Consider the following 20659-nt stretch of genomic DNA (forward strand, 5'->3'; position numbering starts at 1 on the left):
TTATAGGACTCTAGCGTCCCCAACAGGTGGATGACATCAGCGGAGTCACGATTTCATCTGATTTAGTATGCGGCCCTTTGAGGGGGAATTATTCACAATGAGGAAAACGCGACGAAGAGAGGCGCAAAATGTCATTGTTTCAGTCTCTCTACTCCAATATTTTTACAGGATATTCTTTTTATCCAAGAATTTTTCCCCAATAGCTAAATAAATGGCATGGTCATGACAAATAACAGTCCTGTGCTAAATGGAATATGAAATAATAAAAATGCATTTATTCAAGACGACATGGCAAAATTACTCCATAATGGTCAAAACTGTCAACTTCATCTTTACTGTCGCACCTCCCGAACGATATTTTATGCCATCTAAATCGGGCTTATGTCATTTCCCTTCCCCGGCTTCGGAGAATGTAAACAAACCAAGAGGCGTGACAGCCAGCCGACATGCTAACCTGAACCGAGTGATGTTTCAAAGTCTTCGAAGCGGAAAATCACACATAACTAGCCTGGATCATTTCACATGACGAATGCGGAGAGCAATTTACAGCTCGTTCATCTGCTACTACGGACAGGAGTGCTCGCCGGGGAAGCAGCTGAACAATGACCGCTGAACAAACCGGCCGACTTCGGAGGAGCGTGTAGCTAGTCCTTTATTTAAAGAAAGTTTGTGGTGTTTTACTAGGTAATCGCTGTATTCGCGGCTACTTTTAACTCGGTCGGAAAATTTGACAAAACACCGGGCACATGAAGAGGGGAATAAGCCAAGTATAGTGCTTTCCGGGCAGGGGGATGTGCGACAAACCGCTGTTCGTCGGCAGAGTCAACAAGGAGCATGTCAGCCACAAAATGCAAGCCACCTACATATTAAAATGATCCCAGTATTTGACATAATACAAAAAGCGATGTTTACTCACTTCCTCGTAAGTCCCATGGTCCCACAGTTGGCCAATATCCACTGGTGAATGGGAATCTTTTGAAACCCCAAAAAGGCGCATACACCTCTCCCTTGTACAGCAAGATTTTTCTACAGCCGTTTGGCTGGCGTGATGCGAAAAATAAACGTATTAATCTGCAAAATCATCTGAATTCTTAGTCCTTCTCATACAACAGTACGGCTGTATAGTGAAGAGGACTCCTTCCTCTGTACACGTCACAGCGCCCTCTTTCTCAACTCGAGACTGTTGCCGGAAGTTACTCATTTTCATGGCGCAGGATTAAAAAAACTAAATAAATATAGCGATCGCTTCCACACTCATCCAAGCGGTCCATTTCATTCAGGAGCATAAAATACCGCGTGAATTATGAAATAAACATGCTTTTTCGTGTCACAGGCACTTTATTAATGGATGCCAGTCTCGTACAAAAAACACAACTGAACCAAAACTGATTTTGATGCGCCTTAAGACTGCAACCTTATAAGATTAACACCTAATGAAATGCAGACAGAAGGGTTAAAGTGGAGAAAGTGCAAACAAACTAATTGGTTCTTTAACAGTGAAGAGACATAACCTTAATTGAATGCTACAGCTGTTTGTTTAGTGACCAGAGGATACAAACACAAATGGTCCATGCACAGTGATTTAAAAGGGAATAACATATCCAGTACTTTGTCCAAGGTGACCTGACTCCTGATGTATCTTTCATAGCTTCATTAGTTGGGTGTGTGATAGCAAGCGAAATTACTTTGCGAAGACTCTTAATGCCAATGTCATTACTTGTTGTAATTTGTATGTAAATTGGAACAGTCCCAATTAGGGACTTGGGATTCATTCATTTGAAAACTTGTTGCCTTTTACTTAAGTTACTTTACTTAAGTTTAGTCTCAGTCAAATGTGATGTAAATTTCAGGAAAGGTATAACCGATATAAAATACAATTTAAAAGAACCCTGCCTTTGTTTCATTTAAGTCATTTTTAAACGAATGAGAATTTATTTGTGTGTTTTTAAATGGATAATGATGAAAGGTTTTATTTGAGGTTGAAGTGAAATGCATTGCTCAGTGCGAGGTTAACTGGTAAAGGGACTGGTTCTTTTTACTCTTCTACTCAGAAAAGGAACCTGAGTTGCATTGTTCACAGTGGGTTCTTATAATATTTGTAAAATAAATTGTTTAATTTTAAATAGAACTCCAATTTTACCTTAATGTTTTCATTTGTTTTACAATCACTCCAATGAATACACATATTTTGCACGAATAAATTGCTGGAGACTATATTTATCTGGCTCAAGTTACATTGATTTAAATTTATTACCTATTTTTCATGCTTGGACTCTGAATGATTAGTAGGTGCTAAATCATTGGCGTTAGTTCAATGCAGAGCATGGGAGGTTTTACTGATTAATGTGAAATGGCTGCAAGCTGCAAGTGGCTTCAATTACGATGCAAAGTTTCAAAAGTAAACCAATAATGGTTTCCATTCTCCAAACAGTCTCAGAATAATCTAGACAAATTAGCCTGACAAGGGGGAACTATAGTTCTGTGAGAGAGCATTTTCCTTGTCTTCTCACAATTTGTTTTGCATTAAATAAACTAATCATACAAATCAAACACAAATCCGACAGGGATAACCAAACTACATAAACAGAAATGCAGTTTTAAATGGTGATTTTATTTATCAAGAGAAAAAACACTATGGAAATCTATTGGATGAAAAAGTAATTTCCCCACTAAATCTAAAAACTAGTTAGGTTGGGCAAATCGGAGGAGCAACAACCAGGAATCAAATATTTTCTGGCAGTCTTTCACATCTCAGTGTAGATATTTTGGCCCAACATTCCCTGCCAGGTTGATTCAGTACCCAAATGCTTGGATAGTTTTTTTTACAATACTATTTAAAAAAAAAAAATTTTAGTTTAAAAAATAAAAAAAATAAAAAAGTTGATAATGATCTGAAACATTAAATGCATCATTTAAAAACAATAAGAATTTCAGTAAGTGGCAAATACTTTTTCATTGCACTGTGCATTTCCTGAAAAGTATGTGCTATCTGTGGGCGTCCAAGTGAGCAAATTGTGTTTGTTGCTATCCTGCCATGGTTTCATGTGTATCAATGTTAGGTCAATATAATAACTCATCCAATAATAAAACCTCCTCGCGCCCTCTACTATGAAGCATATCTTAGAAGTCAGTGTGTTCAGGTTTGATAGTCTCCATCACAAAGGCTAAAATAAGCAATAAAGCTACCTGACAGTTTCTCTGATAACTCTTAGGACTGTGTAATGCCTCACAGTGTTGTTAATCTTACTTTGAAATAACAAATGAATAAATGAAGTAATTAGTTACAGTTACAAATGACTTCTCCAAATATCCATTCATTCATTACATTTTTTGTCCCGCTTATCCTAGGTAGGGTTGCGGGGGTGCTGAGGGGGCTATCCCAGCTAACTATGCACTTGCATGGTCCTCTTTTTTTTTCTTCTTTACCTGTCCTGTTCAGCTGCTTAGCCACAGAGAATGGGAATCTGAGTGTCCTTTATAGACCCTACTCACCAACGTCACAGAATGACGTGTCGCTGTATCCGGCCGCCATATTGTCCGTCATTGTTTATCCGTATTCTCAATGGTTTCAATTTGTCGTGCAATTTATAATGCAATTCATGGAAGCCCCGGTGCTTTCAGACGCTGTAAACTCATTGGATGCGTTGCATAAAAGGCGTTATGTGGAAAAGCTTCAGTCTATCCATTCGCCAGATCCATATTTGATGCCTAAATCGATATTTTTCGACCCGCTATCTTCGCCCTCTCTGCCTGACATTTGCTACCCTAATATCTACAACTATCTTGTCCACACAAAATCAGCCTATTCTCACGAAAGTTTGAAAAACTTTAAGAGCAGCACTCTAAGCAACATTACCCCGTGTGACCCTTTACTTCCAATTTTCTAAAATGGCGACAATCAATAAAAAAAAAGTTGACTGCGATGGCCGACGCTTCAAGGATAGGTGAATATTGGACTATTTCTTCAATAAAACACGCAACAACTGTGTCTGCATCATTTGCAGAGACAGTCGCTGTTTTCAAAGAGTTCGATGTGACGCGATAATGATATTACCGAACAAGACGCGCTGACATGTACGACAACATTACAGGGAAGATACGCAGCGAGAAATTATAGCAACTTGAAGCTAGTTTAATTTCACAGTAGCAGTATTTTGCAAGAGCCCGAGTGTCGAAAGAGAACGCCACAAAGGCGAGACTGTTGAAATTATAAATTGAAAAAAAACAATACAGCAAATGTGACACACAGAAGGGCTTGCTAAAATTTGTTTAAATATATTGTTCTATGTAAATCAGCCAAGGTAGCCCCCCGCATTTTTACCACACCAAATCTGGCCCCCTTTGCAAAAGGTTTGGACGCACCTGTTTAACTGATGATCCGTAGACGAAGCCAGCTTCTTTCACTTGGTACCAGCTAAATATTATTCGAAAAGTAATGATGGTGGAAGAAATAAGCATCTTGAATTTGAAACTGTATGTTGTCGGCGATTAGCCTTGCAATGATCTTAATTGTGGTTGTCAGCCCAAAACCCTCTAAATATATATTAAATGCATCTTACCAGATATAAAATGACTACTACATAATCTGTGGTGATCGTTTGGTGCCCAGTTTTCTCGTCGAATTGCAGCAGTCCATCTCGCTCTCCTCTCCGGGTCTCTCGGGATGCGGTAGAATTTCAAGTCTCTCCGTCTATCTTCTCTGTTACTGCAACCAACCGCCACACACGCCTTCACCATTTTGATTATTAATGTTAACGAGCAGAAAAACACGCCATAATAGGAGGAATTTACGTAGCAGTAATGGTTAAACCCGACGACCTCACAGACAATATGGCGAGGAGGCGTGGTTGTGACATCATGTGAGTAGGATCTATAGACTGAACTTTTTTAATGTGCCAGTGGTACACAGGAAAAATACATAATTAAATATCTATGCTATTTAAGAAGATAGTGGTGCTATCGTAATCTAATTATATTTACCTGTGGACGCAGTGTGTGAGTGTGGGGGAGGGGCGGTGATTGTGACCAAGGGACGCTTACTGGTAACACAGGTTATTGTTTGCAAGTAAAGGTGAAAAACCCATCCAAAAAGATACCTCGTACTCTAAAAGACTAGTAATTCAGAGCACGCAATGGTCAAGGTCACAATGTTCTGTCTAATGCTTCACTGCATTTTGTAGTAATTGGACTCATATTGTAGAATCCCAGCTGCAGTGTATCACAAAAGTGAGTACACCCCTTGTATTTCTGCAGATATTTAAGTATATCTTTTCATGGGACAACACTGACAAAATGACACTTTGACACAATGGAAAGTAGTCTGTGTGCAGTACACCGCAGTGGAACTACGTACATCCCTAAATGTCCAAATTGAATACTGTTTGTCATTTTCCCTCCAAAATGTCATGTGACTCGCTACAGGAGTGCTGTCAGCATTGCTGCAGAGATTGAAGAGGTGGGGTGCAGGAGTCATTCCCACCACCATGTTTGACTGTAGGCATGACACTCTTATCTTTGTACTCGTCACCTGGTCGCCCCCACACATGCTTGAGACCATCGCAACCAAACAAATTAATCTTCGTCTCATCAGACCATAGGACATGGTTCCAGTAATCCATGTGCTTTGTTGACATGTCTTCAGAAAACTGTTTGCGGGCTTTCTTGTGTACTGTCTTCAGAAGAGGCTTCTTCCTGGGGTGACAGCCACGCACACCAATTTGATGTAGAGTACGGCGTATGGTCTGAGCGCTAACAGTCTCTGCAGCAATGTTGACAGCACTCCTGTAACAAGTCACATGACATTTGGGAGGGAAAATGACAAGCAGTACTCAGTTTGGACATATACGGATGTATTTTTTTTAAAGGGGTGTACTAACTTTTGTTGCCAGGGGTTTAAATATTAATGGCTATATTTTGAGTTATTTTGAGGGGAAAATAAATTAACTATTATACAAGCTGCACTCAGACTACTTCTCATTGTGTCAGAGTGTCATTTTGTCAGTGTTGTCCCATGAAAAGATATATCGTATTTTTCGGACTATAAGTCGCAGTTTTTTTCATAGTTTGGCTGGGGGTGCGACTTATACTCAGGAGCGACTTATGTGTCAAATTATTAACACATTATGATATCATTTCACATGTTATTTTGGTGTTTTGGAGTGACACTGATGGTTTGGTAAACTTGTTAGCATGTTCTTTATGTTATAGTTAGGGTTGCAAACCTACGTTCTTTGTTTATTCTTGTAAAAAATCTCTACAGAGGCAACGCCTGGGTGTATCATCTTTTCTGTTGTTGTTGTGTGTTGTGCGATCGGACACTTAGAGCCAGTTGTGTGGTTGTTTGAATGGTGTGCTAATGCTAGCGAACGCACGCTAACCGCTTGTGTCATTGCTGTAATAGCACCTAATTATCATTTATTTACATTGATGCAAACCTGTTTGGTATCGAGGACGAAATTGATTCAGCAAATTATACGGACGTCCAGCATCGTCATTTGGGAGTTTAGCTCGCTGTATAGCCAGGACCGAGCCGTAGTGTCCTGGTGAGGACAGTATATTCGCATTTCATTGTTCATGCATCATGTCACATTATACTGTGCACTTATTCAGCATGTTGTTCTCTATTCTATTTTATTTTAAATTGCCTTTCAAGATGACATATCTGTTCTATGTGTTGGATTTTATCAAGTAAATTTCCCCCAAAAATGCGACTTATACTCCGGTGTGACTTATATATGTTTTTTTCCTCTTCGTTGGGCATTTTATGGCTGGTGCGACTTATAGTCCGAAAAATACGGTACTTCAATATCTGCAGAAATGCAAGGGGTGTACTCACTTTTGTGATACACTGTACAATGCAAATATTTTCAAGCAAGGATGTGCGTAGTCAAGAGGTCATAGAGCTATCCTAGTGGACATGTAGTTTTTGATTTGAAGCAATGAAATTTTTGCTTTGAGCCAATGTCATTATATTTTTTGCAACCGCGTTTCTTTTTTTCCAATTATCTCACCTTTCATCTCCTTGCATGAAAAAGACTAATCTTGCTGAACTGATAAGCATTTTGATTGAGAAAAGTAATACTGCACACCGACCATACCAAGGTCATATTTACCATGAGTTTGAATCTCTCAAGCCATAGTCACTTCTAGTACACGTTTTATAGGGAACATAATACATTTGGGTTTCTGTGAAAATGGCACCAAAAAAGGGATTGTGGAAACATTTTTTCAGTTGCAAATTAAACCTTGATGACGTCCCTGACATTTCTTGATATAAAAGATTTGGTGAGAACAAGTATATTAGCTCAATAAAATTCACCCCTTGCGAGTAATTTAACAAACCAATGTAAATTATACTTTTCAATCATTTGGATGAAATAACTTAAAACCACTGTATAGAAATGTGATAAATATATGCAAATAGAGATATAAAAGTGAATTAGGGATGTACATGAGCTCCTACTCTCAACTCTCTCATTTTTTTAATCTCACGAAGAGAATCTTTCTTTTCAAATGGAATGCATTCTAATGATGGATGGATGGATGGATGGATGGATGGATGGATGGATGGATGGATGGATGGATGGATGGATGGATGGATGGATGGATGGATGGATGGATGGATGGATAGATGGATCATCTATAATTCTTACTGCAGTTAACAGACATGTTTTTTTAATCTTATAATAAAAAGACCATGCAAATACACAAGAAAAATCTGCTGTCATTTTTTCATTTTTATTAAGCAGTCACTAAGAGACAAGTCTTTGGTTAGAAAATGTACTGCGCATAAGATGCCTACATTGTAGTTTAGCAATTTGGTCAGTTCAAAATTTCTTCCAGAGAGTTTGGTGTGGGGTCCTGCATATTGTAAATGATACTGTATCATCATTAAAGCCTGCAGCTTGTAGATTTAAGAGAGGAGTCAAGAAGGACTACATCTCTCATAATGTTCAAATTCCAATTTATATTCATTCTTTATCCTCAGGCGATACCCCTGGTGTCCTTGAACCCTTTTTCATTTTCCGTCAGATCTCTTATTCCTTTTTGCTTATCAAATAAATAAAAAGAATACAGCTGGAAAGTCTGACAGGACTATTATTATGCAAGCTGTTTCATCATTAAATCGACCAGCTGAGCTCCAATAAAACATTTATGGTCAGTGGACAGTGGCTTTGTCTGCTGGCTCAGCCTCAGGCCCCCGTCTCATAAAACTTAGATTTGGGTCCAGTCAGTGACACTTGGCTGCAGATACCAAAATAATGGAACAACATTAATATAAAGTATGTTCAGCAGTTACTTGCCTTTAATAATTTCAAGAGCCTTCAGAACTTTAACTCATACAGATATTGAAGTACCAAAGCTGCAGAAAGTGGTATCTTTTACTGAAATTTGCACCGTCCTTCATTTCACCAAGGTTGTTCCTGTTTGGATGTATTTCTAAGAGTACAGAGTTTCAAAAGCAAGACCAGGTAGTGTGGCTCAAACACACCACGAAAGACACAAGTCTGTTTTCATTGCGGCTTAGAACATTGGGTAAAAAATAAATAAATACATAAATAAATAAATAAAAATGCTTCTCTGTCTCAACACTTTTTAAAGTTATTATTGTACAACAGTGTATGTTTTTAAATGGCCCTAGTAATAAACAACAACCCCACCTCCACATTCTCGAACATAGAGATGTGTTAGTTATACTACATTCATTCATTCATTTTCCGAGCTCATGTTTTTAAAATTTTTGTCATTCAGAATTAAGAACAAATAATATTGCAGGCATACACTATCGCTTTGTGCATAAGTTAATTAATTTCAAAGTTTATAGCCCAAAATCAAAAAGATCCCTAAGGGCTTCACAAACACACAATTGACAAATAAATATGAAATGATTTAAATAAATAAATATTAGGAATATGTTAGGTTCCGGGCTGGACGTGTTTGTGTGTGAGTCATACAATTACAAGCCAAACAAACAAACAAAACCCCAAAAGAACACCAGGTCGCTGAATTGTCTTTCAGTTTGTTGTTAGTACCCTCTCGCGTTTTTGATTATTGATCTTGCTTCTCTGATCTTGCTCTTGGCTCATGTGTTGTACCTTTGCCAAGCCTCGCCACTCTACAGACACACACAGCCACGGAAGCACCCGCACCTGAAGAACTGCTTTGTGGCTTATTAAAAAATTTTCATCGAATCCTCGCCATCTCTCGTACCTGTGTTGCGCCCTCTGCCCATGCCCATAGCAGAATAAACAACAAATAAAAACGACTTCTGGAGATCAGGGCGGCTTTGAGAAAATTCTGGTTCACCATCCAGCATCTCAGGAGAGGAAAGCAGTGCACCATTAACAGTCTGTGTAGTGGAAATGGGATACTGCTGACCTCCGCCTGGAGTTCCTAAAGGCTCTGGATGTTGTGATGTTGTGGGTCTGTTGTGGCTGACTTGCCTCTACAACATCCTGTAGGCATCAGGGACAGTGCCTCTGGATTGGCAGACCGAGGTGTTGGTCCCCCTTTTTATGAAGGGGGACTGGAGAGTGTGTTCCAATTATAGAGGGATCACACTCCTCAGCCTCCATGGTAAACTCTATTCAGGGGTGCAGGAGTGGAGGGTCCATTGGTAAATCAAATCTCGGAGTCAGGAGGAGCAGTGTGGTTTTCGTCCCGGCCGTGGACCAGCTCGACAACCTCGGCAGGGTCCTGGAGGGTGCATGGGAGTTTGACAAACCGGTCTACATGTGTTTTGTGGTTTTGGAGAAGGTGTTCGACTGTGTCCCTCGGGAAGTCCTGTGGACGGTGCTTCGGGAGTACGGGGTACCGACCCCCTGGTAAGGGCTATTTGGTCCCTGTACAACACAACCAGTGCCAGAGTTTGGTCCACATTGTCGGCAGTAAATCGGATTCATTTCCAGCGAGGGTTTGACTCCGCCAAGGTTGCCCTTTGTCACCAATTCTGTTCATAATTTTTATGGACAAAACTTCTAGGCACAGCTGACATCTTGAGGGGGTCCGGTTTGGTGACCTCAGCATTGCTTCTCTAATTTTTCAGATGATGTGGTGCTGTTGGCTTCATCAAGCCGGGATTTCCTACTCTCACTGGAGCGGTTTGCAGCCAAGTGTGAAGCGGTTGGGTTGAAGACCATCACCTCCAAATCCGAGACCATGGTCCTCAGTCGGAAAAGGGTAGCGTGCCCTCTCTGGGTCAGGGATGAGAACCTGCCCAAAGTGGAGGACTTCAAGTATCTTGGGTTCTTGTTCAGGAGTGAGGGTAGGAGAGCGCAAGAGATCAACATGCAGATCGAACAGCGTCTGATGTGATGCTGACTCTGTACCGGTCCGTTCTGGTGAAGAAGGAACTGAGCCAAAAGGCAAAGCTAAGGATTTACCAGTCTATCTATGTTCCTACCCTCCCCCACGGTCACAAGGTGTGGGTCGTGACCGAAAGAACAAGATCCCGGATACAGGCAGCCGAAATCAGTTTCCTCCGCTGGGTGTCCGGACTTTCCCTTAGAGATAGGGTGAGAAACTCGGTCATCTGGGAGGGAATTTGGGTCGAGCCGCTACTCCTCCGCATTGAGAGGAACCATCTGATTTTGCTCAGGCATCTGGTTCGGATACCTCTTGGACGCCTCCCTGGAGAGGTGTTCCTGGCATGTCCCACCGGCAGGTGGCCCGGGGACGACCCAGGACACGTTGAAGAGACTCTCTCTCGGCTGGGTTGGGAACTTGGGCTTCCCTACTAAACTTCTGCACCAACAAAACTGATCCCAGATTAAGCGGTAGATAATTCCCAGATTAAGCGGTAGATCATGGGATGGATGGATGGATGGATGGATGGATGGATGGATGGATGGATGGATGGATGGATGGATGGATGGATGGATGGATGGATGGCGCAAGGAAAAGCTAACGTATACAGTGCCCTCCATAATTATTGGCATCCCTGAAAAAGATGTGTTTTTAGCTTCTAATAATTTTATTTTTTATTCAAATAATATGGGACCTTAATGGGAAAAAAAGAGAAAAATACAACCTTCAATACAAGTGCATTCATTCAGTGGGGGAAAAATCCCACATAAAGACAAAATTATTTGACATCAAATAATGTGTGTCACAATTATTAGCACCCCTGGTGTTAATACTTTGTACAACCCCCTTTTGCCAACAAAACAAGGTCTGGGGACTGAGATGGCCGTTTTGAGAAGGACATTTTAAATCAAAATCTGTTGCCTTCTGCCCGAAAGCTGAAGATTGGTCGTCACTGGGTCTTTCAGCAAGACAATGACGCTAAACACATGGCCAAATCTACACAAAAATGGTTCACCAGACACAAAATCAAGCTCCTCCCATGGCCATCTCAGTCCCCAGACCTTGTTTTGTTGGCAAAAGGGGGTTGTACAATGTATTAACACCAGGGGTGCTAATAATTGTGACACACATTATTTGATGTCAAATAATTTTTTCTTTATGTGGGATTTTTCCCCACTGAATGAATGCACTTGTATTGAAGGTTGGATTTTTCTCTTTTTTTTCCATTAAGGTCCCATATTATTTGAATAAAAAAATAAAATTATTAGAAGCTAAAAAAAACACATCTTTTTCAGGGGTGCCAATAATTATGGAGGGCACTGTATATGATGGTTATTCAATAAATAAGGCGATTTTTTTATTTATTAGGACTTCCAATACAGATAGAAGTTAAAATTATTTTTCTGTTTTACTTATTTTTCACATAGATTTAATTTCTTTTACAGATAAAAAAAAAAAAAAAAAAAAAACTTTTGAGTTTTGGCTATTAATAAAGATGGCCCACCAAGAAGCATGCTCCAGGATTGAACAATGGTCAGTTATCAAGTTTTTGGCTGTTGAAGGGTGCAAACTAACTGAAATTCATAGGAAAATGTAAACTGTGTATGGTGCCACATGTTTCAGATGAAAAATTGTCAGAAAAAAATGGCACAAAGTTTAAAAGTGATTAAGTCAAAAGTGTTGTGAGAAACTAGCTGAGACATTCATTCGTCCAAAGGTTTTTACACTGAGGGACTACGGAAGTTTGTGCACAGATGGGAAAAGTATGTGACGGTGCTGGGAGACCACAATGAAAAACAAAAAAAGTAAACTTCTATCTGTATTAAAAGTCCTTCTACTGAAAAATCTACCTTTTTTTTAATGACCCTCGCACAACCACAAATAATATATATATTACATATATTATGTGGATATATACTATATACAGCAGGGGTCGCAACCTTTTTGGTGTGGAGTGCCACTTTCAAATTTTCTTGTCAATCAGCGTGCCAGACCAAGATTAAGGACGCACATCTGAATTTTTATATCCAGCAGAGTTGTAATTTTACTCCAAAGAAAAAAAACATGGACATACCGTATTTTTCGGACTACAAGTCACACCGGAGTAAAAGTCGCATTTTGGGGATAAAATCCAACATATAGAACAGATATGTCATCTTGAAAGGCAATTTAATATAAAAATACAATAGAGAACAACATGTTGAATAAATGTACAGTGTACAGTGCATAAACAACGAAATGCGAATATACGGTCCTCACCAGGACGCTAGGTTTGGTCCTGGCTATACAGCGAACTCCCAAATGACGATGCTCGACGTCCGTATAAATTGCTGAATCGGTTTGGTCCTCGATACCAAACAGGTTCGCATCAACGTAAATAAATGAGAATTAGTTTGTTTTACAGCAATGACCTAAACGGTTAGCATTCGTTCGCTAGCATTAGCACATCGTTCAAACACCCACACAACTGGCTCTAAGTGTCCGATCGCGAGTGGAAAACACACAACAACAACAACAGAAAAGATGATAAACACAGGCGTTGCCTCTGTAGAGATATTTTCAAAGCATAAACAATGAACGTAGGTTCACAGCAGTGTTTCTCTCTCTTGCTAACTCACCCACTCACTCAGAGCTACGTAGCTGTCCGTCTTCTTCTGGCGTGTGAGCGCTCTTCACGTAAACAAGTGCGAGTGCACCCCCACGTGGGCGTGAAAGCGCCACAAACTAAAAGCATGCATTTCAATATAAAAAAAAGTCAATTATACAATTGAACACACATTGCCAAAGGCAGAACGCGAATGTGGCCATACCTATTAAGAGTTATTCAGATAACTATAGCATAAATAACATGCTAACAAGTTTACCAAACCATCAGTGTCACTCCAAAACACTAAAATAACATCTGAAATGATATCATAATGTGTTAATATTTTCACACATAAGTCGCTCCTGAGTATAAGTCGCACCCCCAGCCAAAGTATGAAAAAAAACGCCACTTATAGTCCGATAAATACGGTACATTGAATTCATATAACTACCATTCTTCTTTATCAATTAACTAAAAAAATAATGCATATTGTCGAAAATATCCAAACTTGAAAATAAGTGCTACAGTAATAACAGCTGTACAGCAGCACCATCTTATGTAACAATATCACACACACACACACACACCCCAGCAGGAAAAGGAGAACAGGTGTGATTCTCAGTGCAGGTCTGTCACAGTACAGAGAGCCTTCAAAGTCAGAACAGGTCTTACATTTTGTCTTGTTCACTAGCAACTTAAACAGTGAATTATATGCACAATTTTAGATTTTATATTACAAATATAAAAGATGCCTACCTTAATATGATCCTTGGCCCTGTTTTCCATGAATTTTCATGTTTTGACACATCCCTCTCGAGGCATAATGCCCAAACAGAGCTACCGGAAGTAACCAGCCAACCAGTTGTTACCGGCATCCCCAAGGGGTCGCTGTCCCCTAAAATATGACCGGCTTACTAGTTAAGCATAGAAGAAGAAGTGGGCATCTGGGCGAGAAAAAGAGAAGGACCGAAGCAAGGTGTTGAGAGAGGGTTTAATAAAAGTCTCCAGTAAAACGCCATCCAACGCGTCACTGTGTTTTTATACACATCGCCACCTCTCCGAAGTAAGCACCGGACGAATCGAGGTCAATGAGCCACGTTAATCGCCGATCCACTCCATACTACAGTGCAGAGTTGAAAGCACCGCAATTGCCAAAAAGTGCAGATTGGCAACACAGTGTACTTCTGCCAGCTCTCTGATTGGTTGGCTTCGTTAGTAGCATGTGCTGAATTGAGCGCGCAGAGAAAAAAAAACGACGAGCGCAGGAATCGAGAAATTGAGGAAGAGCTGGAAATGTGCTCAAAATCCATTATTGCTCGCATATAACGCTATAGGCAGAGGGGGTGGGAGGGGCACTCCCGTAAAGCCCCTAAATAACAGGGCGCGCAACTAAAAATGTCTAAATTTCAGGTAAAAAGACACTTTTATTTTATTTTTTTTGCCATGCGCTCGCTTGTCACTGGTTAAACCTTCGCGTGCCAGTGCTGACACGCGTGTCATAGGTTGCCGACCCCTGGTATACAGTATGACAGGACAGATGACGGATGACACAACAGTGGGGTCAAGAGTCAAGGCAATCATTATCAAAACTATTTGAAACACATTAGTGTTTAGAAATCATATCATATAATTTTCCCACAAAGTTTTATGTGCAAGTACGCCAAAAGGTAAAGCGCTCAATTTGCAATATTCCAACACTCACCTATGGTCATAAGCCTTGGGTAATAACCTGCAACCTTCTGAAAAACTGAGTTTACCCTTGAGGCACAATTAAAACAATGATTCAGGGTTTTTGGGGTGGTGGGGCTGGAGGGGGTGAGATCAAGTTTGAAGGGAAGAAATTAATTTCTTCAAAGGTCAGCTGGCGTCAAGCCTTAGAGATGCTCTGCAGAGCTCAGACCTTTCAAAGGTGATCGGGAAGGGGTCAACTGGAGTTAGGCTGCATTTTGAGGGTGGTACTATACTTGGAAGTTTTTGATCAAGTCCCACTAATTGAGACCCTGTGGTAAATCCAGGAAACAGGTTATCTTCCACTCAATCTGGTACAGTTCCCTGAGGTATTTTCTTGCATTATCAGCTAGAAGTACTCACTGGTTTCATCCTTCTACTTGCTGCCACTATATTGTGATTTTAGATGTGCAAGAAAATAAAAGCTGGAACTACCTACTTAGGGCTACACGATAGATGACTGCCTAGTACGTCTGCCTGTTACATCATCACTTCTAACTCTGTATCTAAATGGGCTCTGTAATCTTTCCTTTCTTTTGTAACACACCTGCTGGTCGATCTACCTAAGCGCATACCGTGTTCGAATTTGAACTATTTGTAATCCTTTCAGTGCTTCGCCGTTTGCTACTCTCGTTCTCGCTTTGCCTCCTGTTGTCTTCTTTCTTTAAGAGGATCTTAAAATAAAATAAAAAGATCAGATCCTCCAAAATGTAGACAACAAAAGTATTTTTGGGGCATTCAACGCTTGGATTCCAGTTTACGACTTTTAATGTCACTGCATTTCATGAGTTAAGTGAAAACAAATGTACAGAAATCTTGCACTGTATGAAGAGGTTTACCACATTATTAACATAATTGTAGCAAATAAATGTTGGTGGGAAAGCTGGACTTATTTTCATGACCACACACAAGCCAGATTTTCTCTTGACCCTTTCAATCAAGAAATCACTTAACTAGAAGACATTCAAAGGCTCTCAAAATGATACAACAAAATACATACCACAATCCAAAGAAATTAAGAATAGATGAGAAATGTAGTATTTCATATCCACCAATATGGTAAAGGTTACAAAGCCATCCATAGCTTTGGCAGCCACAATCAACAAATGGATAAAACATGGAACTGATCAATTCAAAACATCTGCAAGGGAGTGCTGGCCTAAATAGCTAATTGGACATTTGAAATACTCTTTGCCTGTTATAAAGACCGAGTTCAATCATTGCTTCTTTGAGTGGCCAAACAAGTAATTAATTTTAGCAGGCAATTATATTTTCACACAGGGCCAAGTAGTTTTGAAGTGTTTTTTTTTTTTTTTTTTTTTTTTTTTTAATCTTTATTTTTAAACTGCATTTTACATTTACTTAAAACTAGAGAATGTGCCAGATACTTTTTCATGTCACTTTAGGTATACAGTATATTCAGTGTTGTATATGTTTATCTTAGTCCTAGAAAGCATGATTTCAGTATTGGCCAATTTTATCCAGAGATTGAGTTAGGCTGACAGGATGACCTTCTGATTCTATCATGGTGTCCAGCTTCCTTTCCTGAAGCATCACATGACGTATAACCCGCAGTCAGTAAGTTGTTCCCATTTCAAGGTTAAAATGCTTAGACTCTGAGCTCTGCTGTAACTGCACTGACGTTGCTCCTTGAAATTAAATGTAAACATTTAATAAATTGTCACATTGATATTGCGAAGGAAAATTTGAAATAACAAATATTGTGGCACAAGGCACATACCGGTGATGAGGCTAGAACTTGTCGAAAATGAAATCTCAAAAACGTGTTTTTTTTTAATAAGTACCAAAAAGTATTAGCATTACTTTACATTACATTACATTAGTATTAGTATTAGCATGTGAAATACATAAGAACCTCATGTATTTTACATGCTCTTTCCTCATTTGATGCTTTCTCTGTTCCATAACTTGGAAACCGATCAAACTGCAAATAAGCTTTGCCCTTTTCGTACTTTATCTTATTTCAACCAATCTCTCATTTCCACTCTTTTTACTCATTTTTTCTGTCCCTCACTTGCAACAGTTCAATAAATCTTGCATACTTTTGACCTCTAAGAAGTTTCAAAGTAATTAAAGGCCTTGCCTGGAATCCATTTAAAACAAGGACTGAATTTGACTGCTGAGAGAGAAATCAAGGCTGCTCCAGTAAATTTCATATTTTGTGCTGCTAAATCTTTGTACATCTATCTAAGACAGTGACATATAGTGACAGGCATAAAAATCAAAATGCTCTTCCATGAGATGATAGAAGGTTCAAAGCGATTACTTAAGCTATGCTCTGAGAATTTTGGTTTGGTGGCGTTTCTTGTTAGATATTTATATGAAAGGTTTGGGTTGGGGAACCCTGGACAAATGTGTTAGTAACATTAAAAGATGTTGCAAATATTGCCCCTCCAACCTCTGAAATCCTCAATTTACGATTATTGTTGTCTGAGTTATCCAATGATTACTTTCTTTTGGAGGTTTTGGCAAAGATAGCTTTGCATGTTTATGGAGATGACTTTTTGGGTATCGATGTGGATGCAAATGTTGCATAACCAAGTGGGAAATTTGTTTGCCAATGTATGGACTGCATAATGTAAGGGTGAAATGAAAATACACATGATCTAACAGAACTAAACAGTTCTTTATGAACGCATGAACACATTTAAAACAGTAAAATGTGAACCTGTACGACTAATTTCATGCATTAATCATCATTTTTGCAGTGGGATTCCAGGAAAGAAATGTGGTGTCATTATCTTAACAGCTGAGGAGCTCAGCAACTGCAGGGTCAGTATCCAAGCACACATGCACACACGCACACACCAATCTATGCACACACAGTGAAGCAGTGCCCTAATAACAGGATACCCACACAACTGCAAAAGTTTTAATGATGCGCCCAACTTTATACTGTATAAGAGACCATGAATTGTGACAAATGAGCTGGAGTTCCACATGTGAATCACTTAGTCAGGGCTCAAGTTATATATATATATATATATATATCTTCCATCAATGATGAGAATATAAATGCCCAATCCCCAGGAGTATGTCTCCACTTGTGCATTTATCGTTCTATATATGAATGAATGATCTAATAATACAACTAGATTTTAAAAAAATAGCAGTCTAAAAATAAATTGTCCTATAGGAACATTGGACATTAAAAAGCAAATATAAGGTACCTACTTGTGCCATTTGACTCTTAGCTGTGTTATTTCCAGCCTCTTTCAGCTATTGAAGTAAAACCAAGGAATTAGAGAGTTAAAGAATTAATTACTAAAGATCTATAGTGCATTTACATGTCTTGGCAGTGTAATGATGAAAAACATTAAATTGGATAGTCACACATACAAATGAGACCTCTCTCACATGTGCATATACAATAGATACAAATGTGATAAATGTGAAAGAAGTGAGTGTGTCTCAAATGTCTTGTCAGAGCATAATGAACTGGCATGTTACATGGTGAAAAATAAAGATGAGGGTCAGGTGCCCAACAGGAATTGGTGTGTTGATGTAATACATTGTATCACATCATACACCGCACTCTACATCAAATTGGTGTACATGGCTGTCACCCCAGGAGGAAGCCTCTTCTGAAGACGGTACACAAGAAAGCCCGCCCGTCTCATCAGACCATAGGACGTGGTTCCAGTAATCCATGTGCTTTGCTGTTTGCGGGCTTTCTTGTGTTTTTTCTTGCTTCCTCCTGGGGTGACAGCCACGCACACCAATTTGATGTAGAGTGTGGCATATGGTCTGAGCACTAACAGGCTGACCCCCCACCTCTTCAATCTCTGCAGCAATTCTGACAGCACTCCTGTAACGAGTCACATGACATTTTGGAGGGAAAATGACAAGCAGTACTCAATTTGGACATTTAGGGATGTACGTAGTTTATATGGGGTGTACTCACTTTTTTTGCCAGGGGTTTAGATATTAATGGATATACAGTGCCTTGCAAAAGTATTCGGCCCCCTTGAATCTTGCAACCTTTCGCCACATTTCCGGCTTCAAACATAAAGATATGAAATTTAATTTTTTTGTCAAGAATCAACAACAAGTGGGACACAATCGTGAAGTGGAACAACATTATTGGATAATTTAAACTTTTTTAACAAATAAAAAACTGAAAAGTGGGGCGTGCAATATTATTCGGCCCCTTTACTTTCAGTGCAGCAAACTCACTCCAGAAGTTCAGTGAGGATCTCTGAATGATCCAATGTTGTCCTAAATGACCGATGATGATAAATAGAATCCACCTGTGTGTAATCAAGTCTCCGTATAAATGCACCTGCTCTGTGATAGTCTCAGGGTTCTGTTTAAAGTGCAGAGAGCATTATGAAAACCAAGGAACACACCAGGCAGGTCCAAGATACTGTTGTGGAGAAGTTTAAAGCCGGATTTGGATACAAAAAGATTTCCCAAGCTTTAAACATCTCAAGGAGCACTGTGCAAGCCATCATATTGAAATGGAAGGAGCATCAGACCACTGCAAATCTACCAAGACCCGGCCGTCCTTCCAAACTTTCTTCTCAAACAAGGAGAAAACTGATCAGAGATGCAGCCAAGAGGCCCATGATCACTCTGGATGAACTGCAGAGATCTACAGCTGAGGTGGGAGAGTCTGTCTATAGGACAACAATCAGTCGTACACTGCACAAATCTGGCCTTTATGGAAGAGTGGCAAGAAGAAAGCCATTTCTCAAAGATATCCATAAAAAGTCTCGTTTAAAGTTTGCTACAAGCCACCTGGGAGACACACCAAACATGTGGAAGAAGGTGCTCTGGTCAGATGAAACCAAAATGGAACTTTTTGGCCACAATGCAAAACGATATGTTTGGCGTAAAAGCAACACAGCTCATCACCCTGAACACACCATCCCCACTGTCAAACATGGTGGTGGCAGCATCATGGTTTGGGCCTGCTTTTCTTCAGCAGGGACAGGGAAGATGGTTAAAATTGACGGGAAGATGGATGCAGCCAAATACAGGAACATTTTGGAAGAAAACCTGTTGGTATCTGCACAAGACCTGAGACTGGGACGGAGATTTATCTTCCAACAGGACAATGATCCAAAACATAAAGCCAAATCTACAATGGAATGGTTCAAAAATAAACATATCCAGGTGTTAGAATGGCCAAGTCAAAGTCCAGACCTGAATCCAATCGAGAATCTGTGGAAAGAGCTGAAGACTGCTGTTCACAAACACTCTCCATCCAACCTCACTGAGCTCGAGCTGTTTTACAAGGAAGAATGGGCAAGAATGTCAGTCTCTCGATGTGCAAAACTGATAGAAACATACCCCAAGCGACTTGCAGCTGTAACTGGAGCAAAAGGTGGCGCTACAAAGTATTAACGCAAGGGGGCCGAATAATATTGCACGCCCCACTTTTCAGTTTTTTATTTGTTAAAAAAGTTTAAATTATCCAATAAATTTCATTCCACTTCACGATTGTGTCCCACTTGTTGTTGATTCTTGACAAAAAATTAAAATTTTATATCTTTATGTTTGTAGCCTGAAATGTGGCGAAAGGTTGCAAGGTTCAAGGGGGCCAAATACTTTTGCAAGGCACTGTATTTGGAGTTATTTTGAGGGAAAAATAAATAAACTCTATTATATAAGCTGCACACAGACAACTTTTCATTGTGTCAAAGTGTCATTTTGTCAGTGTTGTCCCATGAAAAGCTATACTTAAATATCTGCAGAAATGCGAGGGTGTTCTCACTTTTGTGATACACTGTATGTGCACATTTACAAATCAATGGATTTTGAATGATCCTTTCATATTTGATGCAATAAGAGATCTGATCAAAGGCACTCGATCCATCTTTCCTTCTACTGAGCCATACCAAGCATCTGAAAACAGCAGCCTTAATACAATGTCTCATTAATGGTTGAAACTAGCTATAAATATGTATGAGGCTTTTCGCCATTCCTTCGAGACCATATTACAGACGATCTTTGATAAAATTAGTTTCTGCCGTTGACAAAATGTATAGTTTAAATGAAACACTGGATTAAATT

At 39.6% G+C, this 20659-nt stretch overlaps 1 protein-coding gene across 2 annotated transcripts in view; it reads left to right on the forward strand.

The window, feature by feature from the left end:
- The window catches only part of LOC130911785 (copine-9), a 116360-nt gene that overhangs the window by 68613 nt on the left and 27088 nt on the right, over positions 1–20659 (forward strand). For both annotated transcript variants that reach the window (XM_057829311.1, XM_057829310.1), the window contains one exon: positions 17350–17413. In XM_057829311.1, the coding sequence (XP_057685294.1) occupies positions 17350–17413 (64 nt within the window). The remainder of the gene's footprint in view (positions 1–17349; positions 17414–20659) is intronic.

The sequence above is a fragment of the Corythoichthys intestinalis genome, chromosome 2, assembly GCF_030265065.1.
Source record: "Corythoichthys intestinalis isolate RoL2023-P3 chromosome 2, ASM3026506v1, whole genome shotgun sequence".
Lineage (NCBI taxonomy): Eukaryota > Metazoa > Chordata > Actinopteri > Syngnathiformes > Syngnathidae > Corythoichthys > Corythoichthys intestinalis.